Below are 23992 nucleotides of genomic sequence, written 5' to 3'. Positions count from 1 at the left end.
ATAAAAAATCACTATAAGCAATAACAAATATTTTATGATAAAGTTCATGAAGAGGTTGAAATAGTCATATTAAACTTATCTAAAACATGAGTGCAAATATTAACATTCCCATGGGGGAAAAAAATGAATCTCTAATACCAAGGGATTTCACTAGCCTAAAAGATTTTCTTACATTTATTTTATATATATTTTTAAAACTCACTCTTCATACATCATCAGTTTAATGCTATTATGATTAATAGTTCATAAAACTTCAGATTTCTCTCAATGCCTTATAGATTCTGTATAATTGCTCTAGTAAATCTCTGAAGTGAAGACACCAGAAGAAGATCTAATTATGGAAACTATGACAGCAAATGAGCCACTGGCCATCTCTTGATTGTAATGATTAAACAAGTCTTTTCTGCATCCAAAAAGACCTGGGGACTAACAAACGTGTTTTTTATAACCATAACAAAAATAACTGCCCTTAATCACAGGGTTCCCATTCTTCCTACAAACTGGTTGCATTCTTCAGAGCCTTTGTGACAACTTACTAAGAAGATATCCTGAACAAAGATGCACGGCCACATGGCTAAGCCCTCCCTTGCTTATACAGTCAGACTTAGTGCCTAAATGCCTAATTTCACAGGTGTTAAAAAAGCACTACTTCACATTCAATGAGACTCAGTTCAGCATACGTTCGTTAAGCACCTACTAGTCCTAGATGCTGTTTTGACATTAAATGTGCTGAAATAAATAAGACAACTTGGTACCCCAGCCTTCCAGGTGCTTAGAGCCTAACGTCAGAAAATAAAATTGTAAATAAATGCCATGACATTCAGTAAAATACTGTGACACAGGCCAAAATAAATCACCAACACCCCCTACTGCCAGCTCACTAATGTATGAATTTCCCTTTAAAGATATAAGGCTTTCCACTGTATTATTAGAGATAAGATTTAAAACAGAAAATATCCCAAAGAGAAATAACACAGTGAATCAAATCCAGACTCAGGCAGTGGTTTTAAAACTGTCTCATCAATTTCACTGCCTTGGAGGCTTTTCTTCAATGAGAGCAGCTTAGACCTTGTCTGTTTTACATATTTGAACTCTTCCTAAGTTTTATTTTGTAGGAAAAAAATTCCTTAGCTAAAAATAACAAACACACACCAAACCATTAAAAAACAAATGAAGGGTTAGGGGACCAGAGAAACTTAGAGACGAGAAGCAGGAGAGGGAAGCTAGAACTAACAGTCTTTAATTAGTTCTCATGCAAAGAGTTGTAGAAGCTAGAAAGTGAACAGATGCTCTTTGAGAAAGACCTCAAATAAAATAGTTTATATTCAGTTCCATTACTTACAAGTGAAGAAAAGAAAATTTATTTCTAATTTCTTTTCAGAAAGAATTTTAAAACCAAGCAAAACCCAAATTTCAAGTGGCATATGGCTATCATCTCCTAAAGTCCACATTCAACAATTTTTTTCACAACACACACTGCATTAAGACCCAACTTTTCAGTTCCAACTTAAAGGCATTCTGTTGTCTCTTATAGCTACAATTTTCCTCACTTCCCCAATTTTATTCTTCTTAAGCAAAATGTCTTATTTTCTTTGCAACAATATATGATTAATAGGTTACCTAAGTACCTCAGGGAGATTTTACAATGTACCCGCCACCCCAAAATCTCTATGGTAATATTTCTCAGACTGGTGTTAGGTTGCTAAGAAGATGTAGGGGAATTCCAAGCTCATAGATGCAAGACTTCAAGTATAATTTAAGTAATTATGGGCATGACCCAAAGGCAAAATGAAACTAGAGAACATTCCTCCTCCACTTCCTGGATCTTCCTCCCTTTCTGCCCTTTCCATCTTGAAAAATGTGCTGTATTATCCAAATAGGAAGAGAGTTAATGTAATCCACAATGCACTCTATTTGTAGCCCTGGACAGAAGTCAGCTGGCCTGTATCATATACTGCCTGGGGTCACAAGAGCCAAGGGGAGGTAGCAGGACAGAAAATCTTAATGATCCCAGCTCTACATACAGTACTAAATGTTTCTCAATCATGCTACCTAAGCCTAAATTCAAGATTACTTGAAGTGTTGCCAAGTCTAGAGCAGCTCTAAACGAAGTATACTGTGTGCCCCATTTGTAATTTAAAATTTTCTAGTAGTTGCATTTTTAAAAGTGAAAAGAGGTGAAATTAATTTTAATAACGTATAATAATTATTATAGAATGTTTTATTTAAACAAAATATATCCAAACATTATCATTTCAATATTAAACAATATTAGAAATTAACAAGATATTTTACATTCTCTTTTTGTTCTATCTTCAAAATCCTGTACGTATTTTGCACTTACATACATCTCAATTCAGATGTCAAATTTTTATCAGAAATACTTTAGCTGTATTTACAAAATGTCCACTTGAAAAAATAGATTCACATGCCCAAGTTGCTCCAAACATGCTTAAAAGTTTTCCAATAACTGAATTATCAGGTTTCATATTGAAAGTAAAATGATTTAAATACTCAGTTCCTTAGTTTCACTAGCCACATTTCAAGCCCTAAATAGCCATATGTGACTACTGCATACCGTATCAGACAGCACATTAAGTCAAAAGTTGCTCTATATCTCTCAAAAGTTGGTTATACTTAAATAAAGGGAATGAGGTGGATTCTTGCAGGCTTGCCAATAAAGTTAGCACTCTGAGAGCCAGTAACTAACAGGAGAGTTTCCTCAAAGCCACTGGAGCATCATGCACTGTGTACTGAGTTGTTAGGAAAGCAGTGATACTCACTTTCTGCTTGGTCGGGCCCAGCCTCTGCAGCCATGGTGGGCAGTTAGGGGGACCTTCTCTTTTGAAGGCAGGGCTTCACGTCCCTAAACACAATGACATAAAGTAACTCAGTGATAATGAATACTTATTTTTAGCTATTTCTTTTACTTATTCATGATGAAATAGCATAAATGATTAAAAATTTTAATACATCACTACTCTGCTCTAATACCTTCAATGCCTTCCCCTCCAAAAGACAATAATAATACCCAGCTAGCATTGGGTAGTGCTCTGTGGTTTATCAAGCCCTTGTATACACATTACCTTACTGGTTCTAAACAATCCCATAAGAACTCTTGTCCCACTTTCAGCAGATGTGGCAACTGGAGCTCAGAGAAGTGAAATACCTTGTCAATGTAAGCAGTTACTCAGTGGCAGGAACAGAACTCAAAGCCAGATCTTTGGGCCCAAGTCCCTGTGAAGGTCCATCTGATTTCTCACAATTTTCCAACTAATATCCAATTAATACTTGGCATATACCTTACACATTCTCACCTTAAGCTTACACACTTGAGCTCAGGTTTATGCCAGTCTTCCACTCAGAATGTCCTGTTCTCACATCTATGTTTATTTATATCCTACCCATTCTTAAAGCATAGATTCAAATCCTATCTCCAGCCTCCAAGATCTGTTCCTCCCTTAAACTCAGTAGTTATGTTGTCCATGCCTCTCACTTGAAATGTATCATATGCTTCTGGGTAAGGAACTAAAAAGGCAGAGTAATGGATGTAAATAGAAGTTCAATATTCCCGATTAGACTCCTACTGCCTTGTACCAAACTATACTTTATACCAGAGGTACTCAACCCAGGATGACAAGTGCCTGGAGAGAGGGTGGGGAATGCTAAAAATACACCAAGTCTAGAGTGGGGCCTAGACATCTACAATTCTTGACATTTCCCAAAAGATTTAAATGTTCAGTTGGAGTTGCCTTGTTCTTTGAACTTCAAGGTTCCCAGCTCAGTGCATCACATTCTGGATGCTCAATAAAGGGCTGATGAATGGGTTGATTGAGCTGAGCCATTCTTCCTACATTTGAAATTATCATTTACTTCCAAAGGATTATCCAAGATGCATCAAATGCTGTCCCTACAGCCAGAAAGTCAGTTACATCAATGCGTACTAGTTTGTGCTCACGTGGCTTTATAATTAGAAATAGGAATATTAAATGCTTTATGGAGACTCTTGTTTTAAAACTTTAAGTATAATTGTTCAGTTAGCTGACTAGACCATCAAACTGTGGTGAAGTATTTGAGGCCTGTTAAATAATTTAGGGATTAGTTGAGTAAATCTGTAAACCATCTTTGCCCTATGGAAGTCACGACTCTGTAATCACATGCTCTTAGATAAAAGGCGACAACACTTTTCCTCAGCTCCTACCCAGAGGGGAAAGACTACCGCAGTTATAGTTTTAAAATAACAAATCTGGAACATCCAAAAAGGATTAATTCTCAAATTGTCAGCCTTATATCATGGGAAAGAACGCAGAATATGTACCTAATCTGCCTAGTTCTACAAATGACTGGGATAAATTAAAATACTGCACCTCCCTTAGCAATTAACAATCAAAACTCATCTTCTGGTCTGGCTTAACTACGGTCTTCTTTCCTTTTAAATATAAAAAGAAAACAAAGGTGTCTGTGCTCTGTCATTTTCTTGTTTTAATCTCCATAGAAATGGACTCTTCTCTGAGGCAGTTGGCTCCTCCACCTTAATTCAGCGTGCCAGGAGTGTCAGCCTGCGTTAAATTGGTTGACAAGCAAGATATTCCACTGTCCTTTTAATGCAGAAAACTAGCCAAGCATCCTAAGGGGTGCTGGCATGGTAATGCCCCTGCAAACCCAAAGTGATGGGGGACGACTCTGAGATAGGAGCTGGGGTTGGAAGAAAGCCCCAGAGGATGGAATTGCTTAAAGATAAGCACAGTGACACAGAATATCAGCAGATAGGGTCCCTCTCCACTTTAGGTCCCCAGCAGACAGTTACAAGATGCTGAGTGCCTCCTGATGCACTGATCAATTAAGAAGTACATATTTACTGTCTCAGTTGTGCAAGAAGCATGCCATCTATTTTGGAAGAAAAGACAAAAGTCTACGTCAAATTTTTAAATAAAATGCAAACAATTGTATGTCAGATGTCCTAAGAAAGTCTGCAAGCTTTGTGAAATAAGTGGTATAAACCCATGGGTACCATGAATTCAAATGAAGATGAGGTCACTGAAGACTGAGGAAGGAACTAGGAAAGGCTCTCAAGAGACTGAGCTACACCTGGAAGGGTGGGTGCAGGGGTAACAGTGAAACGTTGAGTAACTGGTTCAGCACAAGCATCAACCAGTTAGAACTGGATACTGACCAGCACACCCCTGTGGTACTGAATACCAGTCTTGAGTAGGTCAGGTTGGCCCACTTAAGAGGAGTAGAGAAGCAGGCAGATGAGAGAATGAGCACAAACGCAAGGAAGTGAGAACATATGTGGTTTGGGGGACAGCAAGTAGTGAGTCTGTTTGATTTAAGCAAGAGGCTAAATCTTATGCTGCTGAAATGGGCAACAAAGTTTTTGAACAGCGTACTGACATAATTAGCGTTCTGGAATTTAACTTCCATAAAGGCAAGGACTTTGTTTTTTTTTCCTGCTGTATTCCCAGGGCCTTGAACAGGACCTGGCATGTAGAAGGATTTCAAAAAATATTTGAAACGTCCCTTACTTACAGAATGGGAAAAAATATTTGCAAACCATATATCTGATAAGAGGTTAATATCCAAAATATACAAAGAATTCATACAACTCAGTAGCAAAAAAACAAATAACTCAATTTAAAAATGGGCAAAGGGCCTAAACAGACATTTCCCCAAAGAAGATATACAAAAGGCCAACAAATACATAAAAAGATGTGCAACATCACTAGTCATTAGGGAAATGCAAATTAAAACCACAATGAAATATCACCTCACACCTGTTAGAATGGCCATCATCATAAATATAAGATATATCAAATACTGGTATGGATGTGGAGAAAAGGGGACCTCTGTACATGGTTGGTGGATTGTAAATTGGCACAGCCACTATGGAAAAATAGTTTGGAGAACAAAAAAGATATCTGTACCCCCATGTTGACAGCAGCATTATTTACAATAGCCTACACATGGAAGCAACCTAAGTGTCCATCAATGAATGAATGGATAAAGAAGTTTTAGCATATATATATATATATATATATATATATATATACACAAACAATGAAATTTTATTGAGCCATAAAAAACTAAGAAACCAAAAAAGTAAGAAACCATTTGTGGCATGGATGGACATTAAAGGCATTATGCTAATATCCAATTAATACTTGGCATATATGTATGATCTCATTTATATATAAAATTTAAAACAAACAAAAAACTCTCAGAAAAATAGATCAGACTTGTGGTTACCAGGTGCTGGGGGTGGTGGGAGGAATGGGACAGGGGGATTTGATGAAGATGGTCAAAAGGTACAAACTTCCAACTATAAATAAGTAAGTACTAGGGATTTCATGCACAATATGACAACTACAGCTAACACTGCTATATGATGTATAGGAAAGCTGTTATGAGAGTAAACCCTGAAAGTTCTCATCATAAGAGAATTTTTTTCCTTTTTTTCTTTTTTTCTTTCTTCTCTTTTTGTTGTATCCATAAAAGAAGAAGGATGTTAGCAGAACCTATTGTGGTAATCATTTCACAGTGTATGCAAACCAAACCATTATGTTATATGCCTTAAACTTATAGAGTGATGCATGTCAATTATTTCTCAATAAACCAGGTAAATAAATAAATAAATATTTGTGAAATGAGTAACTATGGCAACAACATGCTAGACAGAAATGTCCCACCTTCCCATGTCTCCTTGAGCATATTTGTGAAAAAGTCCTTTCACAACTTCTCCTTCAGAAGATGCAACTTAAGGCTTCCCTAAATCAGGTTACAGGGATGCAGAGGATTTCTAATTCCATTCCTACATGGATATAAGGCAAACAGAAGTAAAAACAGTATTTTCCTACCTTTTCGTCTTAGCTTCCCCTTCCACAGCTTGTTCTTCCAAAGATAAATCTTATGTCTTTATCATGATATCCTGTATAATTAAGTATCCTGGTGGTGAGAAACTGCCCTATGGTATTCAGCAGGACTCGGGGAAACAGGTCATGGGATAGGGATCTAGATGGACAGTTTCACCAGTTGATATATGGTGAACGGGAGCAAATCTTCATTTTCTACCCCAAATTTTCTCCTCACTTGCCCTCCATCCAAATCCTCCTAGCTGTCCATCACATGTTGACTCTCTCCCCCACTTCTCTATATTAGAAATTGTACCTATATCCACCCAGTTGCTTAAGCCATCAAATTTTGATTCCTCCTATATTTTTACCTATCACATCCAATCCATCAGTCTTCTACATTTTAACTTCAAAATATGCTTCTCCTCATCTTCCCTCTCCTAGCCACCCTCTGACGAGACATCCGATATGCTGGCAGCAAACAAGAGGAATGAGAAAAGAGTAAGAAGAACAGGCAAAGAAAACAAGGAAAAGTCGTAACTAGATCCAATATAACAAGGCCAATATATTGGATAAAATGGTATACCAGACGGTAGGAGAATAAAAAATTCATAATTGCATAATTAAAATTATGAACCAAATTAGTCAGAGGGCCATAAGATGAGTTGGAAAGAAAATACTCTATGAATTCATGACCATTAATATCAGATAAGCTGTGATTCTGGGGACGCATTCAACAGCGGGAAGCACATGGAGTAACACTCCTTTCCTGGCACGAAACCTCTCTCTGATTCTCTAATTAACTCGGATTAATATATTTCAGAGTCAGGAAGTGGGAAGGAAGAGGACATAATTGAATCATTAGGATATTACTGCAGCTGACGCAAACATCAGAGTCTCAGAGCACTATGGAGAGAGCAAACTTGGATTTCAGTCCTGATTCTGCCTTGGTAGTATGTGACCTCTTCCAAACTGCTTAACCTCACTGAATTAATTCCACCGCCTTGTCCATAGTGAAGGATTTAAAATAGACACACAATTTTAGAAGAGCAGCTTCAACCTTTGTTTGAAGAAACTCTAGGAACTTAATGAGGACAACAGATGAAAGCCTGGCTGTTCTTACCAAATAGGGTCTCAGAGCCTCTCCCCGTAGAACCTCCCCATCACTCCCACCCACGCCAGCCCCAACATTCCAGGATTGGAGAAGCCCAGTCAGTGACTTCACAGATGCCTTCTGCCTGTAAGATTCAACTCTTTCATAAAATCAACATTATGTTCTATTTCCCTGTGGGCTTGTATGGACACGGACACTAATTAAGATACCCCACATATCCTGTTTTTACATAAAATATTTAAATCTTTAAATCACAAGCAAAAGCTATTAACTTCATTGCAGTTCTCAAGTCATTAAAAAGGAGAAGCGAAACTGAGAAGACTCTCACATTATACTTTAAAATGATTTCAAATACTCTTTTTAGCTACAATATACTAATTGTTTCACCTTTTGCCTCACTGTGTAAAAGAAAACTGGTCCTTCTGAGCCACATTCCATAAGCTATGGAGTTTTTCTGTGATCTTGCCTTAGGGTTTTAATCTAGAGATGTATAAAGTAGGATTTGGTGATACATGAATACATACATTGAGGGCCACTGATAGTCAGAGATTACCAACAGGAGATGAAGGGCTGGAGTGGTAGAGAGAAGATTAGCATTCCATGGTGGTGACGTCAAGTAACTTGGTGGGAAGCGGAAGCAATCAATGTCACATGGAGCCACACATCAGTAAAGAGATCAACTACTAGAGGGAACTGAAATTTTGAATTTTAGTCCCTGTATATTCTAAAATTAAAAGCAGAAACAAAACATATACAATATAAATATTCTTTGCAAATCAATGAAAAAGACAAATCTAATATAAAAGTTGGCAAATGACTGTAATAGACTCTTTGCAAAGGGGATTTCCTAGTAGGAAATCAGCATGTGAAAAAATGCTTAAAACTCATTGGTCATCAAGGAAACACAAAGTAAAGCCACACCACCACATACCCAAACAAATGTCTTTAACAAAATACTAACGGTTGACAAGACTATACAGATACTGAAATATTCATACACTGCCCGTCAGAGTGTAAACTGGTAATCTTTGGAGAACTATTTGGTAATATCTTCACAACCTAAATCTATACCTAAGTAGGACCCAGCCCTCCCACTCCCAACAGACACACTTTATAATGTGGACCGAAAAACACACATAAGGATGATCACAGTAGCACCATTATGTAACAGCAAAAAACTAGAAGCAACCCAGATGTCCACTGACAGTAGAATAGATAAATTGCAGTTTATTCATACAATGTAGTGTTTCATAGCAGCAAGAATGAACTGCTATACACAAGACATGACTGATTCTCACACACATAATCTTGAGAGAGAAACAGCATAAAAAGGACATACAGTATGCTTTCATTAACACAAAGTTCAAAAACAGGCAAATTTTACTAATAGAGAAACAGGGTACTAGTATCCTTTGAAGAGAGACTTTTGTGTCTGAGGGTGGCACAAGGAAGCCTCTAGGGTGCTTGTAATGTTCTATTTATCATTGGATAGTAGTCATACAGGTGTGTTCACTTCCTGAATATTCCTTGAGCTGTACACTTAGGAATAGTGCACTTTTCTTATTATTTGCTATGTATCAATTTAAATTTATTTAACAGTAAGATTTTCATTTTAATTTTTAATTATTAGTTTTTCAAAGTAACCTAGTAAAACTCTGAAAACACAACCTTTGTCATTATAGGTAGTTTCATTTCTCCTATAATGTCCCAAACATCTCAGCAGGAATTGCCTTATAAATCAAGTTTTCACTCTTTATTGTTATTTATAAAATGTTAATGGCTTCTATTTAAGGCATGTGTGATTAATAGCTGAGAAAATGTACTTTTATAACAGCACTGTTTTAACCTGTGAAAATCACAAGGAAAACAGAGCCAAAACATGCCACAATTACTGTTCCTCAAAAGAAATATGAAGCATAGAGCTTTGCTAAAAGGAACAATATCTATGCTAGATTATAAGCCCCACCAGAGAAGAAACTAGTTTTTCAAATTTCTGTTATGTCTTCCATAAGACTGAGTACATGGCTAGCCAAGCAATAAGTACCCCATAAAAGCAGTTGATTTAAATTCCTGTAGGGAAGTTCTGAAATATTACAATCTGCTTAATTTTCGCAGAGTTCTTAATATTTATTTAGAAATCTCACTCCTACTAAAGTTTCCATGTAACTTGTCATAATTTTTTGCAGTATGGCTAATGGACTTTGCTTGTTTAATTTTATATACTTAGTTATCTTGCTAGGAAGACCATAATGATCCAAATGAGAAAAGAAGTTAATTACTTTGGCCCAAAATGAGTGCTAATCACACACTCACACACACACACACAAACTGGTTTCAGAAAGGCCCATATTATTCCATAATTTTTTCACCTCAATTTCCCATTTAGTCTTGAATTCAACCTTAAGATGCTGACAGAAAGGAGCAGAGGTAAAAGGAAGAGCAAGAAGAGGCCTTTCTTGAATAAAATGTTAAATATACCTGAAGTTATCATATAAATTTGGGGTGGGAGGAATTCCGGTTAGAAACATATCAGACAGAACCCGTGTGTCCAGGAACAAAAAAATAAGGTAATAGTGCCTTATTTCTCAAGTAGTCAATTATATAACAAATGCTTTCAAAATATCTTATGAAGATTTCCATGTCAATACATGGGGCTATGCCTTCAATGATAATTGTGGCATGTTTTACTCTTTTTCTTGTGATTTTCACAGATTAAAACAGTGCTGTTATAAAAGTATATTCTCTCAGCTATTAAATCACACATGCCTTAAATAGAAGCCGTTAACATTTTATAAATAACAATAAAGAGTGAAAACTTGATTTATAAAGCAATTCCTGCTGAGATGTTTGGGACATTATATAAACAGTTAAAGACAACAGTGAAAACACCATAAAGTTAATTCACAAGTCAAATAAAATAAATTAAGGGCAAAAAAACTGTTAAACGGCTGCAGTGGAATTTTGCTATACTCAGAAATAATAACTGATGTTAAAGAGCTAGATCTAGAAATTTGAGCAAAATCAGGAAATATTGTAAATCCTGGCATACATTTCAGATTTCTTCTTTCTCAATGACCGTGTAAAAACTAGCTAATATTAATGGGCAATGAAATGCTTCTGGAGAGCTTACATTTAAAGGACAGTTTTAAGTAATATAATTTTTAAACTGGAAACAATTTTAGGAGTTGTCATCTTGTTAGCCCCTCAATTTACAGGGGAGGGAATGGCAGCATGGAGATGTGATTTGTTCAGCTCCACACTGAGTTTGTGAATGTACTGGAATCAGAAATTTCCCCTGACGAAATCGCCTCCGGAAAACAGTATTTCCCCTCTATGAATTCCTTCATGCCTTTATCTTCTACCTCCTTTCTAAATCAGCCCTTTTTTTTTTTTTCCCTACTTCGTTCTGATGGAGACAGTAAAACATCATGGTGAAGAGCAAAGACGTTAGGCTCAAGTGGGCCTGGGTTCAAGTCCAGGCTTTGCCACTTCCTAGTCACTGAACTTGGGCCTTGTGGGGCCAAATTTATCCCAGTTTTCCTGGGACTTTCCTGGTTTTAAAACTGAAGGTTCTGCCTGAGTCCTGACAGCCATCTCAGCCCCAGACAAATTAGGACAGCTACTTACGTTACTCTCCTAGCTTGAGCTCTTTCATCTGTAAAATATGGATAACAATAATTCTTATACCTCACAGTGCTGCTGGGAGACCAAATGAACGAATGTACAGCACCTAAGCCTGGCCCACAACAGGCACTCATTTCCATACCAGTCACTTCCTCTTGATCTCTTTCTATGTTGGAGAGTAGATTTGAAAGCAGTTTAAAACAGAGGTTATATGTAAAGCTCAGAGAGAGAATGAGTGTTCTGAGAAAAAAGACAAGCAACAGACTCGTGGAGGGTGGAACAGCACAGAAAGAAAGAGAACACTAAGAAGGAAGGAGAGTGTTTCAAGGCCACATTGGTCAACATAATCAAACAAGGAACAAGGGAATTCCTGGGCCATGGCATGCACGGAGGGGCTAACTAATAAATTTTACTCTTTTATGTGGCCGTGCTGCGTGGCATGTGGCATGTGAGATCTTAGTCTCCTGACCAGGGATGGAACCTACGTCCCCTGCAGTGGAAGCACGCAGTCTTAACCACTGGACTGCCAGGGAAGTCCTGACTCTTGAGTCTATAAATATATGTAGATTATATTTTATAAAGGATTAAAAGAAAAGTAAGAAAGAAGAAGTAAGGGTAAGGGATAAATAGGTATAATATTTTCTGTTCTACATGGGATAACTTTAGAAACATGAAGAATCCCCCAAAGAGCCAAAAATATCTACCATAACCACATCATTTATGCATACAGTACCACATCCAGCATTTATATCCTTCTAGAAATAAACCTCTAAGAGGAATAACACATTGAAAAACAAATATCAAAACACATATCCTTTTCTCACCAATATCTAATTGAAAGCTTTTCCCTATGGAATGAAATAGGCATAAATAAGGTAGGGATGTACTTTCAGTCATCTTCAAGAACCAGAGATAGAAAATAAGTGCAGAGTGATGAGAGGACTGAAGCTGTGGATGCTGTCCCAGCTTCTCGACACAGGCAGAGGCAGCCTGGAGTTCAGTCCCCATGGGATCCCCAGAACTCAGTGCAATCCCTATGTGAGACCGGGGATCAAGACCAGGCTTCGCTAAAAACTACTGACTGAGAGGAGGCAGAAAATACAACACCCGCTTCTCACTTGGGGTGAGGGCTTATCATAAGTTCCATACTCGGAGAGGCAAAAGACACACACATGTCTCACCACTAGGACCTAGCCACACCAGCCACTGGCTCAGAGTCAGGATGTGAAATATCAAAATCACAGGAGCTGGAGCCCCAAGGAACCAATACAAGACCTGGTTCTGGAATGGGAAACACAGTGGGAACTATAATACTGTGAATCAGAAAGTGGTGAATGTAGAAGTAAATAAAATATGTGGTATACTACTATATTTAAAAAGGATAACCAACAAGGACCTACTGTATAGCACAGGGAACTCTGTTCAATGTTATGTGGCAGCCTGGATGGGAGGGGAGTCTGGGAGAGAATGGATACATATATATGTATGGCTGAGTCCCTTTGCTGTGCACCCGAAACTACCATAACATTGTTAATCGGCTATACTGCAATATAAAATAAAAAGTTAGAAAAAAAATATGTGGTACATATATACAATGGAATATTACACAGCCATAAAAGGAATGAAATTGGGTCATTTGTAGAGACGTGGATGGACCTGGAGTCTGTCATACAGAGTGAAGTAAGTCAGAAAGAGAAAAACAAATATCATATTTAACACATATATGTGGAATCTGAAAAAACTGTTATACACTATCTTATTTACAAAGCAGAAATAGAGACACAGACATAGAGAACAAATGTATGGATAGCAAGGGGGAAAAGGGGTGGGAGTAGGATGAACTGGGAGATTGGGATTGACATATATACAGTACTGATACTATGTATAAAATAGATAACTAATGAAAACATACTGTATAGCACAGGGAACTCTACTCAATGCTCTGTGGTTACCTAACTGGGAAGGAAATCTGAAAAAGAGGGGATATATGTATACGTACAGCTGATTCACTTTACTATACAGTAGAAACTAACACAACTTTGTAAAGCAACTATACTCCAATAAAATTTTTTACAAAAATAAATAAAATAAATAAATTAAATATAACAATACAATAAAACTTCCTACTTCACATAAAAGTCTGAAAATTGTTATGAAATAATTTTGAAATTATAAAACACATGTTGAAAACTAATACTAGGGAAGACAGCCAATAAAATCAACAATTAGGATAGTAATTATTTCCACAGAATATGACTATGAAACAAAAATGAAAACAATAAAAGAATATGAAAAATATTTTTAAATAAGGGGGTTAAGACTCCAGTAAGAGATAGAGGAGAAAATAATATTCCTAAAAATGATATAGAAATATGAAACAAAGTAGCCAGAAATAAAACAGGTATATAAAGAAGGAACTGGAGCTTCAGCGCACGTCCCAAGCTGAGGTGTCGGCTCAGCTATTTCACAAGGAACTCTGGTCTGAAGGGGCGGTGGTAAGGCCTCTGCACAGAGCCCACTATGAGCAAGTAAAACAGACTAAGCACAAAGGGAAAAAAGGTGGATGGGCTAGACCTGAAGTGAAATAGCCACATTTATGTCCTTTCCAGATGAAATGCGGATCCTCTAGCAACAGGAGAAAGCAATTTTAAGCTGTTAAGTCCAACAATGTGGCACAATTTTTCCAGTTGGCAATGAAAAAGTTCAACAACGCTTGTCTCTCTTTGGTGGAAATGACACTTAATTCTAATTGGGTGTGAAGAGAGAGGACCTTCAAGATGGCGGAGTAAGACATGGTGATCACCTTCTTCCCAATAAATACACCAAAAATACATCTACATATGGAACAACTCCTACAGAACACCTACTGAACGCTGGCAGACGACCTCAGACTTCTCAAAAGCTGTGTGGATGACAGGGTCTTGGTGCTCCAGCCTGGGGTCCGGCCTGGGCCTCTAAGGTGGGAGAGCCAAGTTCAGGACACTGGACTACCACAGACATCCCAGCTCCACGTAATATCACTCAGCATGAGATCTCCCAGATATCACCATCGCAACCCTAAGACCCAGCTCCACCCAACGGCCAGCAAGCTCCAGTGCTGGACGCCCCATGCTAAACAACTAGCAAGACAGGAACACAACCCCACCCATTAGCAGAGAGGCTGCCTAAAATCATAATAAAGTCACAGACACCCCAAAACACACCAGACACAGTCCTGCCCACCTGAAAACCAAGATCCAGCCTCATCCACCAGAACACAGGCACCAGTCCCCTCCACCAGGAAGCCTACACAACCCACTGAACCAACCTTAGCCACTGGGGGCAGACACCAAAAACAACGGGAACTACGAACCTGCAGCCTGCAAAAAGGAGATCCCAAACACAGTAAGTTAAGCAAAATAAGAAGACAGAGAAGTATGCAGCAGATGAAGGATCAAGGTAAAAACCCACCAGACCAAATAAAAAACGAGGAAATGGGCAGTCTCCCTGAAAAAGAATTCAGAGTAATGAGAGTAAAGATGATATAGAATCTTGGAAATAGAATGGAGAAAATACAAGAAACATTTAATAAGGACTTAGAAGAGCTAAAGAGTGAATGATGAACAACACATTAAATGAAATAAAAATTCTCTAGAAGGAATCAATAGCAGAATAACTGAGGCAGAAGAACGGATAAGTGACCTGAAGATAAAATAGTGGAAATAACTACCGTAGAGCAGAATAAAGAAAAAACAATAAAAAGAATTGAGGAGAGGGGCTTCCCTGGTGGCGCAGTGGTTGACAATCTGCCTGCTAATGCAGGGGACACGGGTTCGAGCCCTGGTCTGGGAGGATCCCACATGCCGCGGAGCAACTAGGCCCGTGAGCCACAACTACTAAGCCTGTGCGTCTGGAGCCTGGCCGCAATAGCGAGAGGCCCGCGCACAGCGATGAAGAGTGGCCCCAGCTTGCCACAACTAGAGAAAGCCCTCGCACAGAAACGAAGACCCAACACAGCAAAAATAAATTAATTAATTAATAAAATCCTACTCCCAACATCTAAAAAAAAAAAAAGAATTGAGGACAGTCTCAGAGACCTCTGGGACAACATTAAACACAACAACATTCGATTGATAGGGGTCTCAAAGAAGAAGAGAAAAAGAAAGGGACTGAGAAAATATTTGAAGAGATTCTAGTTGAAAACTTCCCTAATATGGGAAAGGAAATAGTCAATCAAGTCCAGGAAATGCAGAGTCCCATACAGGATAAATCCAAGGAGAAACACACCAAGACACATATTAATCAAACTATCAAAAATTAAACACAAAGAAAAAATATTGAAAGCAGCAAGGGAAAAGCAACAAATAACATAAAAGGCAATCTCCATAAGGTTAACAGCTGATCTTTCAGCAGAAACTCTGCAAGCCAGAAGGGAATTTCAGGATATATTTAAAGTGATGAAACGGAAAAAACTACAACCAAGATTACCTAGCAATATCTCATTCAGATTCGACAGAGAAATTAAAACCTTTACAGACAAGCAAAAGCTAAGAGAATTCAACACCACCAAACCAGCTTCACAACAAATGCTAAAGGAATTTCTCTAGGCAGGAAACACAGAGCAGGAAAAGACCTACAATAACAAACCCAAAATAATTAAGAAAATGGTAATAGGAACATACATATCAATAATACCTTAACTCTAAACGGATTAAATGCTCCAACCAAAAGACACAGAATGGCTGAATGGATACAAAAACAAGACCCGTATATATGCTGTCTACAAAGGACCCACTTCATCCTAGGGACACATACAGACTAAAAGTGAGGGGGTGGAAAAAGATATTCCATGCAATGGAAATAAAAAGAAAGCTGAAGAAGCAATTTTCATATGAAACAAAATAGACATTAAAATAAAGACTATTACAAGAGACAAAGTAGGACACTACATAATGATCAAGGGATCAATCCAAGAAGTAAATATAACAATTATAAATATTTTTGCACCCAACACAGGAGCACCTCAATACATAAGGCAAATGCTAACAGCCATAAAAGGGGAAATCAACAGTAATACGATAATAGTAGGGGACCTTGGCACCCCACTTTCACCAATGGACAGATCAACCAAAATGAAAATAAATAAGGAAATACAAGCTTTAAATGACACATTAAACAAGATGGAATTAATTGATATTTATAAAACATTCCACCCAAAAACAAAAGAATACACTTTCTACTCAAGTGCTCATGGAACATTCTCCAGGATCCATCATATCTTGGGTCATAAATCAAGCCTTGATAAATTTAAGAAAACTGAAATTGTATCAAGAATCTTTTCCGACTACAATGCTATGAAACTAGATATCAATTACGGAAAAAAAACTGTAAAAACTACAAACACATGGAGGCTAAACAATACGCAACTAAATAACCAAGAAATCACTGAAGAAATCAAAGGGGAAATCAAAAAATACCTAGAAAAAAATGACAATGAAAACACGTTGACCCAAAACCTGTGGGATGCAGCAAAAGCAGTTCTAAGAGGGAAGTAAGAGCAATACAATCCTACCTTAAGAAAAAAGAAATATCTCAAATAAACAACCTAACCTTACACCTAAGGCAACTAGACAAAGAAGAACAAAAAACCCCAAAGTTAGCAAAAGGATAGAAATCATAAAGATCAGATCAGAAATAAATGAAAAAGAATTGAAGGAAAGACCAATAAAACTAAAAGCTGGTTCCTTGAGAAGATAAACAAAATTGATAAACCATTAGCCAGACTCATCAAGAAGAAAAGGAGAAGACTAAATCAACAGATTTAGAAATGAAAAAGGAGAAGTAACAACTGACACTGTACAAATACATAAGATCATGAGAGATTACTACAAGCAACTATATGCCAATAAAATGGACAACCTGGAAGAAATGGACAGATACTTAGAAAAGCACAACCTTCCGAGACTGAACCAGGAAGAAAGAGAAAATATAAACAGACTAGTCACAAGCAATGAAATTGAAACTGTGATTAAAAATCTTCCGACAAACAAAAGCCCAGGACCAGAGGGCTTCACAGGCAAATGTTATCAAACGTTTAGAGAAGAGCTAACACCTATCCTTCTCAAACTGTTCCAAAATAGAGCAGAGGGGGTAACACTTCCACACTCATTCTACGAGGGCACCATCACCCTGATACCAAAACCAAAGATGTCACAAAGAAAGAAAAATACAGGTCAGTATCATTGATGACATAGATGCAAAAATCCTCAACAAAATACTAGCAAACAGAATCCAACAGCACATTGAAAGGATCATACCCCTGATCAAGTGGGGTTTACCTGAGGAATGCAAGGATTCTTCAATATACACAAATCAAACAATGTGACACACCATATTAACAAACTGAAGGAGAAAAATCATATGATCATCTCAATAGATACAGAGAAAGCATTCGACAAAATTGAACACCCATTTAAGATAAAAACTCTCCAGAAAGTAGAAATAGAGGGAACTTACCTCAACAATATAAAGGCCATATATGACAAACCCACAGCCACCACTGTCCTCAATGGTGAAAAACTGAAACCATTTCCACTAAGATCAGGAACACGACAAGGTTGCCCACTCTCACCACTATTATTCAAGATAGTTTTGGAAGTTTTAGCCACAGCAATCAGAGAAGAAAAAGAAATAAAAGGAATCCAAATCGGAAAAGAAGTAAAACTGTCACTCTTTGAAGATGACATGATACCATACATAGAGAATCGTAAAAAAGCAACCAGAAAACTACTAGAGCTAATCAATGAATTTGGTAAAGTAGCAGGATACAAAATTAATGCACAGAAATCTCCTGCATTCCTATACACTGGTGATGTAAAATCTGAAAGAGAAATTAAGGAAACACTCACATTTACCATTGCAATGAAAAGAATAAAATACCTAGGTATAAGCCTACCTAAGGAGGCAAAAGACATGTATGCAGAAAACTATGACACTGTTGAAAGAAATTAAAGACGGAACAAACAGATGGAGAGGTATAACATGTTCTTGGATTGGAAGAATCAACATTGTGAAAATGACTATACTACCCAAAGCAATCTACAGATTCGATGCAATCCCTATCAAACTACCAATGGCATTTTTCACAGAACTAGAACAAAAAATGTCACAATTTGTATGGAAACACAAAAGACCCCAAATAGCTAAAGGAATCTTGGGAAAGAAAATCGGAGCTGGAGGAATCAGGCTTCCAGATTTCAGACTATACTACCAAGCTGCAGTAATCAAGACAGTATGGTACTGGCACAAAAACAGAAATATAGATCAATGCAACAGGATAGAAAACCCACGAGATAAACCCACGCATATATGGTCACCTTATGTTTGATACAGGAGGAAAGAATATACCATGGAGAAAAGATAACCTCTTCAATAAGTGGGGCTGGGAAAACAAGACAGCTCCACGTAAAAGAATGAAATTAGAACACTCCTTAACACCATACACAAAAATAAACTCAAAATGGATTAAACACCTAAATGTAAGGCCAGACACTATCAAACTCTTAGAGGAAAACATAGGCAGAACACTCTATGACATAAATCACAGCAAGACCCTTTCTGACCCACCTTCTAGAGAAATGGAAATAAAAACAAAAATAAACAAATGGGACCTAATGAAACGTAAAGCTTTTGCACAGCAAAGGAAACCATAAACAAAACGAAAAGACACCCCTCAGAATGGGGGAAAATATTTGCAAATGTAGCAACTGACAAAGGATTAATCTCCAAAAGTTACAAGCAGCTCATACAGCTCAATATCAAAAAAACAAACAACCGGGCTTCCCTGGTGGCACAGTGGTTGAGAGTCCGCCTGCCGATGCAGGGGACACGGGTTTGTGCCCCAGTCCAGGAGGATCCCACATGCCGCGGAGCAGCTAGGCCCATGAGCCATGGCCAGTGAGCCTGCGCGTCTGGGGCCTGTGCTCTGCAACAGGAGAGGCCACAACAGTGAGAGGTCCGTGGACCGCAAAAAAAAAAACAAAAAAAAAACCCAATCCAAAAAATGGGCAGAAGACCTAAATAGACATTTCTCCAAAGAAGATATACAGATTGCCAACGACCACATGAAAGAATGCTCAACATCACTAATCATTAGAGAAATGCAAATCAAAACTACAATGAGGTATCACCTCACACCAGTCAGAATGGCCATCATCAAACAATCTACAAACAATAAATGCTGGAGAGGATGTGGAGAAAAGGGAATGCTCTTGCACTGTTGGTGGGAATGTAAATTGATACAGCCACTATGGAGAACAGCATGGAGGTTCCTTAAAAATCTAAAAATAGAACTACCACATGACCCAGCAATCCCACTACTGGGCATATACTCTGAGAAAACCATACTTCAAAAAGAGTCATGTACCACAATGTTCATTGCAGCTCTATTTACAATAGCCAGGACATGGAAGCAACCTAAGTGTCCATCAACAGATGAATGGATAAAGAGATGTGGTACAGATATACAATGGAATATTAGCCATAAAAAGAAACGAAATTGATTTATTTGTAGTGAGATGGATGGACATAGAATCTGTCATACAGCGTGAAGTAAGTCAGAAAGAGAAAAACAAATACTGTATGCTAATACATATATATGGAATCTAAAAAAAAAAAAAACAAGGTTCTAAAGAACCTAGAGGCAGGACAGGAACAAAGACTCAGACGTAGATCGTGGACTTAAAGACATGGGGAGGGGGAAGGGTAAGCTGGGACGAAGTGAGAGAGTGGCTCGGACATATATACACTACCAAATACAAAATAGATAGCTAGTGGGAAGCAGCTGCATAGCACAGGGAGATCAGCTCTGTGCTTTGTGACCACCTAGAGGGGTGGGATAGGGAGGATGGGAGGGAGACACAAGAGGGAGGGGATATGGGGATATAGTATATCGCTGATTCACTCTGTTAAACAGCAGAAACTAACACAACAATGTAAAGCAATTATACTCCAATAAATATGTTAAAAATAAATAAATAAAAAAATTTTAAATTTTAAAAAGGAACCAATCAGGCTTCCCTGGTGGCACAGTGGTTGAGAGTCCGCCTGCCGATGCAGGGGACACGGGTTTGTGCCCCGGTCAGGGAAGATCCCACATGCCGTGCAGCGGCTAGGCCCGTGAGCCATGGCCACTGAGCCTGCGCGTCCGGAGCCTGTGCTCCACAACGGGAGAGGCCACAACAGTGAGAGGACCGCGTAACGCCAAAAAAAAAAAAAAAAAAAAAAAAAAGGAACCTATCTGAGCCCTGGAAATAAAAATATATTCTATGGAAAAAAACTTTTATAAACCAAATAAACAATAAAATCTAGGCCTGACACAGTATATGGAAACCAGTGAATTATAATACTGAGGAATTTCCCAAAAGCCAGCAAAAAGAGATATAGATAAAAAGATGAAATAATAATTAAAAGATAGATTGGAAGATCCTAATGTGTATATAAAGGAAGTTCCAGGGGAAAGCAAAGGAAATGGAGGAAAAGCAATATTTAAAGTTTAGTATGACATGAATCTTGAGATTGAAAGTACACTCCAGATGCTAAGCAAGAAAAATAAAAATAAACCCACACCAGCACAATCCCTATGTGAGGCAAAGGATCAGGGCCGATTTCTGTCTTCCCATTTTCTTTTGAACCCACTCTCATCAGGCTTTTGCCCTTGACCTCCATCTAAACTGATTCTAATGGATTCAGTAATACGGATTCAGTAAAGCACCACCCAGAGCCTCCTGAAGAACTGACTCCCTGGCTGCTGGAAATGCTACCAGAAGACAGCCCTCACCTATGACTCTTCCTTAGATTTCACTAGCTATAGAGCCACCTTGTCCAAAATCATGCCGCTTTCCTTGTCCAAAATCAGCTCACTTTCAGTGACTAGTCAACAAGAGGTTTATGCACATCCAGATACCTCGTCCCAATTCAGGCAACTCTGAAGGGGCATCTTTAGACCCCCCGTGGAGTCTGCTGAGGTCTTCATTAGACTGCATCACAGCCCAACTTCTCCAATTCCTGCTTCCTTCCCTTCCTTTTCCTTCTGCAGAGGATGATTCCAAAAGCACTTCCTTACAAACTTCTTGTTCATCTCCATCTCAGAGTCTGCTTCCTGGGGAATACAACCTGCCATTCCTTTTATCAAGGTCACTGATAACCTTCATGCTGTTAAATCCAACTGTCAATTCTTAGTCCTTATCTTGGTTCACCTATTAACAGCACTTATATATTTTATAACTGACTCCTTCTTAAAATATTTTCTGTGTTTGGCCCCTGCGAACCCCCACTGTCCTAGATTTTCTCTTTACCATCTCTTACCTCCTCCTCAGTCTCTTTTGCTGGTCCCTCCTCATCTCATTGACCTCAAAACATCAAAATTTCCCAAGGCTCAGACCTTGAATATCTTTTCCACCACATATATTTACATTGCTATTTTATCCAGCCTCATGGCTTTATATGCCAGTCTCTATGTTGATGATTCACAAATATTCAACCTGGTCCTGTCCCCTTGCTATTTCACATGTCCATTTAGATGTCATAACGGCATCTCACATTTTATATATCAAAACTGAGCTCCTAATCTTCCTCCGATAATTTTCCCAAACTCAGCAAATAACATCACCACTCTTCCAGTTACTGAGGCCAAACTATCACCCTTGACTCTTCTCTTTTTTGTACATCCCACATCCTATTCATTAGCATATCCTTTCAGCAATACTTTCAAAATATATTCATAAATCTGATAGTTTCACACCACCTTCACTGTGAACACCCTAATCCAAGCCATCATTGTCTTTCACCTGGATTATTAGAGCACCCTCTCTCTAACTGGCCTGTCTGACTCTACTCCCTGCCCACGTCCCACAGTCTATTCCCAACCCAGCAACCAGAGTTATCCCACTAAAAACTAAGTCAGATCATAACCTCCATTCAAAACCCACTTCCAGTCTCAGAGTGAAATCGGAAGTCCTTACAATGGCTCACACAGCCCTACATTATCTGTTACCTCACTGACTTCATTTTTACCCCAGCCCCTTGCTCACTCTCCTAGAGCTATATTCCTTTCCTTGGGGCTCTGGCCAGGCCGGGATGGCCCCCACCTCAAGACATTTGCCATTTGCTATTTGCTGTGCCAGACATGTTCTTCTCTCAAGCCTCCACAAGGTACCAAGCCCTCACTGTTGTAGGTGTATACTTAAATGTACCCTCTGAGTAAGGACTTCACCAGCCACCTGTATGCAATTGTGACCCCACCTTCCACAACCCTCCCTAGGCCCCTCCTTGGTTTGTTTTCCTCCTTAGCATCGATACTTCTATTTAGCATACTATGTGTTTTACTTATTTACTATCTGTTTCTCCATGGCAGAGACTACTAGCTGATCCCCAAATGTTTTTCTCTTTCTCCTGGGCCCATAGCTGAACTACCTTTCCCAGGCACCCTTGGAGTTAAATGTGAACAAGTGACTGAGTTCTAACCATGAGAACGTGGGCCAAAGTGAAAAGCGTCACTTGCAGGCCTGGTACTTTAAAACCTCCCATGCTACTCTCCATGTTCTTTTCCCTCTCTGGCTGCTAGAATGTTGGGACTCCAGGATAGCACTGGAACCAAATGTTAAAGATGGCACAGCCACGAGGAAGAAGAAGCCTGTATCTTGAGAGCTGCCTAACTAGGAACATACATAAGAGATAGTTAGATAAATAAAAAATAAAATTGCAAGGCATTAAGTCACTAATAATCAGGGGTTTAATTTATGACAGTAGCTAGCTTTATCTTAGCTAATATATTCACTTGCTAGACTGTAAGGTCTACAAGTGCAGGGATTTTTGACTGCTTTGTACACCGATGAATCCCCAGTGCCTAGAACACTAACTGTCAATCAATAAATATTTGAAGAATAATGAATAAATGAATAAAAAACTTAAATTCTCACACAGAGAAAAGAGGCCATCTAGAAAGGGATGACAACTTTGACAAAACCTCTCATAAGCAGTGATAGCTGACAGAAGACAAATTGCATCTTAAAACATCTAAGGGAAAATAAAAACAAATATAAAATTCAGAATCAATCTAAACTATCATGCAAAAGGGAGAACAAAATAAAGACTTTTCTCTCTCTCTCTCTCTCTCTCTCTCTCTCACACACACACACACACACACACACACACAGAGATACACACAGATTTCCCCCAAAATGAGCTGTTAAAGGATATACTTCAATAAGAAGAAACTGAGCCCAAAAGGAATAAATGGAATGTGAAAAAAAATGGTAAGCACAGAAATTTGATCAAGTATATTTATAAATTTAAATAACTATTACCTACAAAAACATATGAGTAGTTAATATGAATGTTTTTATGTGGAACTATTTGAAATACAATA

At 38.3% G+C, this 23992-nt stretch overlaps 1 protein-coding gene across 1 annotated transcript in view; it reads right to left on the bottom strand.

Annotated features, from left to right (window-relative positions):
* IQCM (IQ motif containing M) overlaps positions 1-23992 on the bottom strand; it is a gene marked incomplete at its 3' end in the record, with an annotated part of 457722 nt that overhangs the window by 341480 nt on the left and 92250 nt on the right. The window contains exon 2 of the mRNA XM_079919840.1: positions 2784-2866. Within this exon, the coding sequence (XP_079775966.1) occupies positions 2784-2817 (34 nt within the window). The 5' untranslated portion in view covers positions 2818-2866. The remainder of the gene's footprint in view (positions 1-2783; positions 2867-23992) is intronic.

The sequence above is a fragment of the Stenella coeruleoalba genome, assembly GCF_951394435.1.
Source record: "Stenella coeruleoalba genome assembly, chromosome: 4".
NCBI classification, from domain to species: domain Eukaryota; kingdom Metazoa; phylum Chordata; class Mammalia; order Artiodactyla; family Delphinidae; genus Stenella; species Stenella coeruleoalba.
Note: the sequence above shows the minus strand (reverse complement) of the source record. Positions and strands in the feature narration are given on the sequence as shown.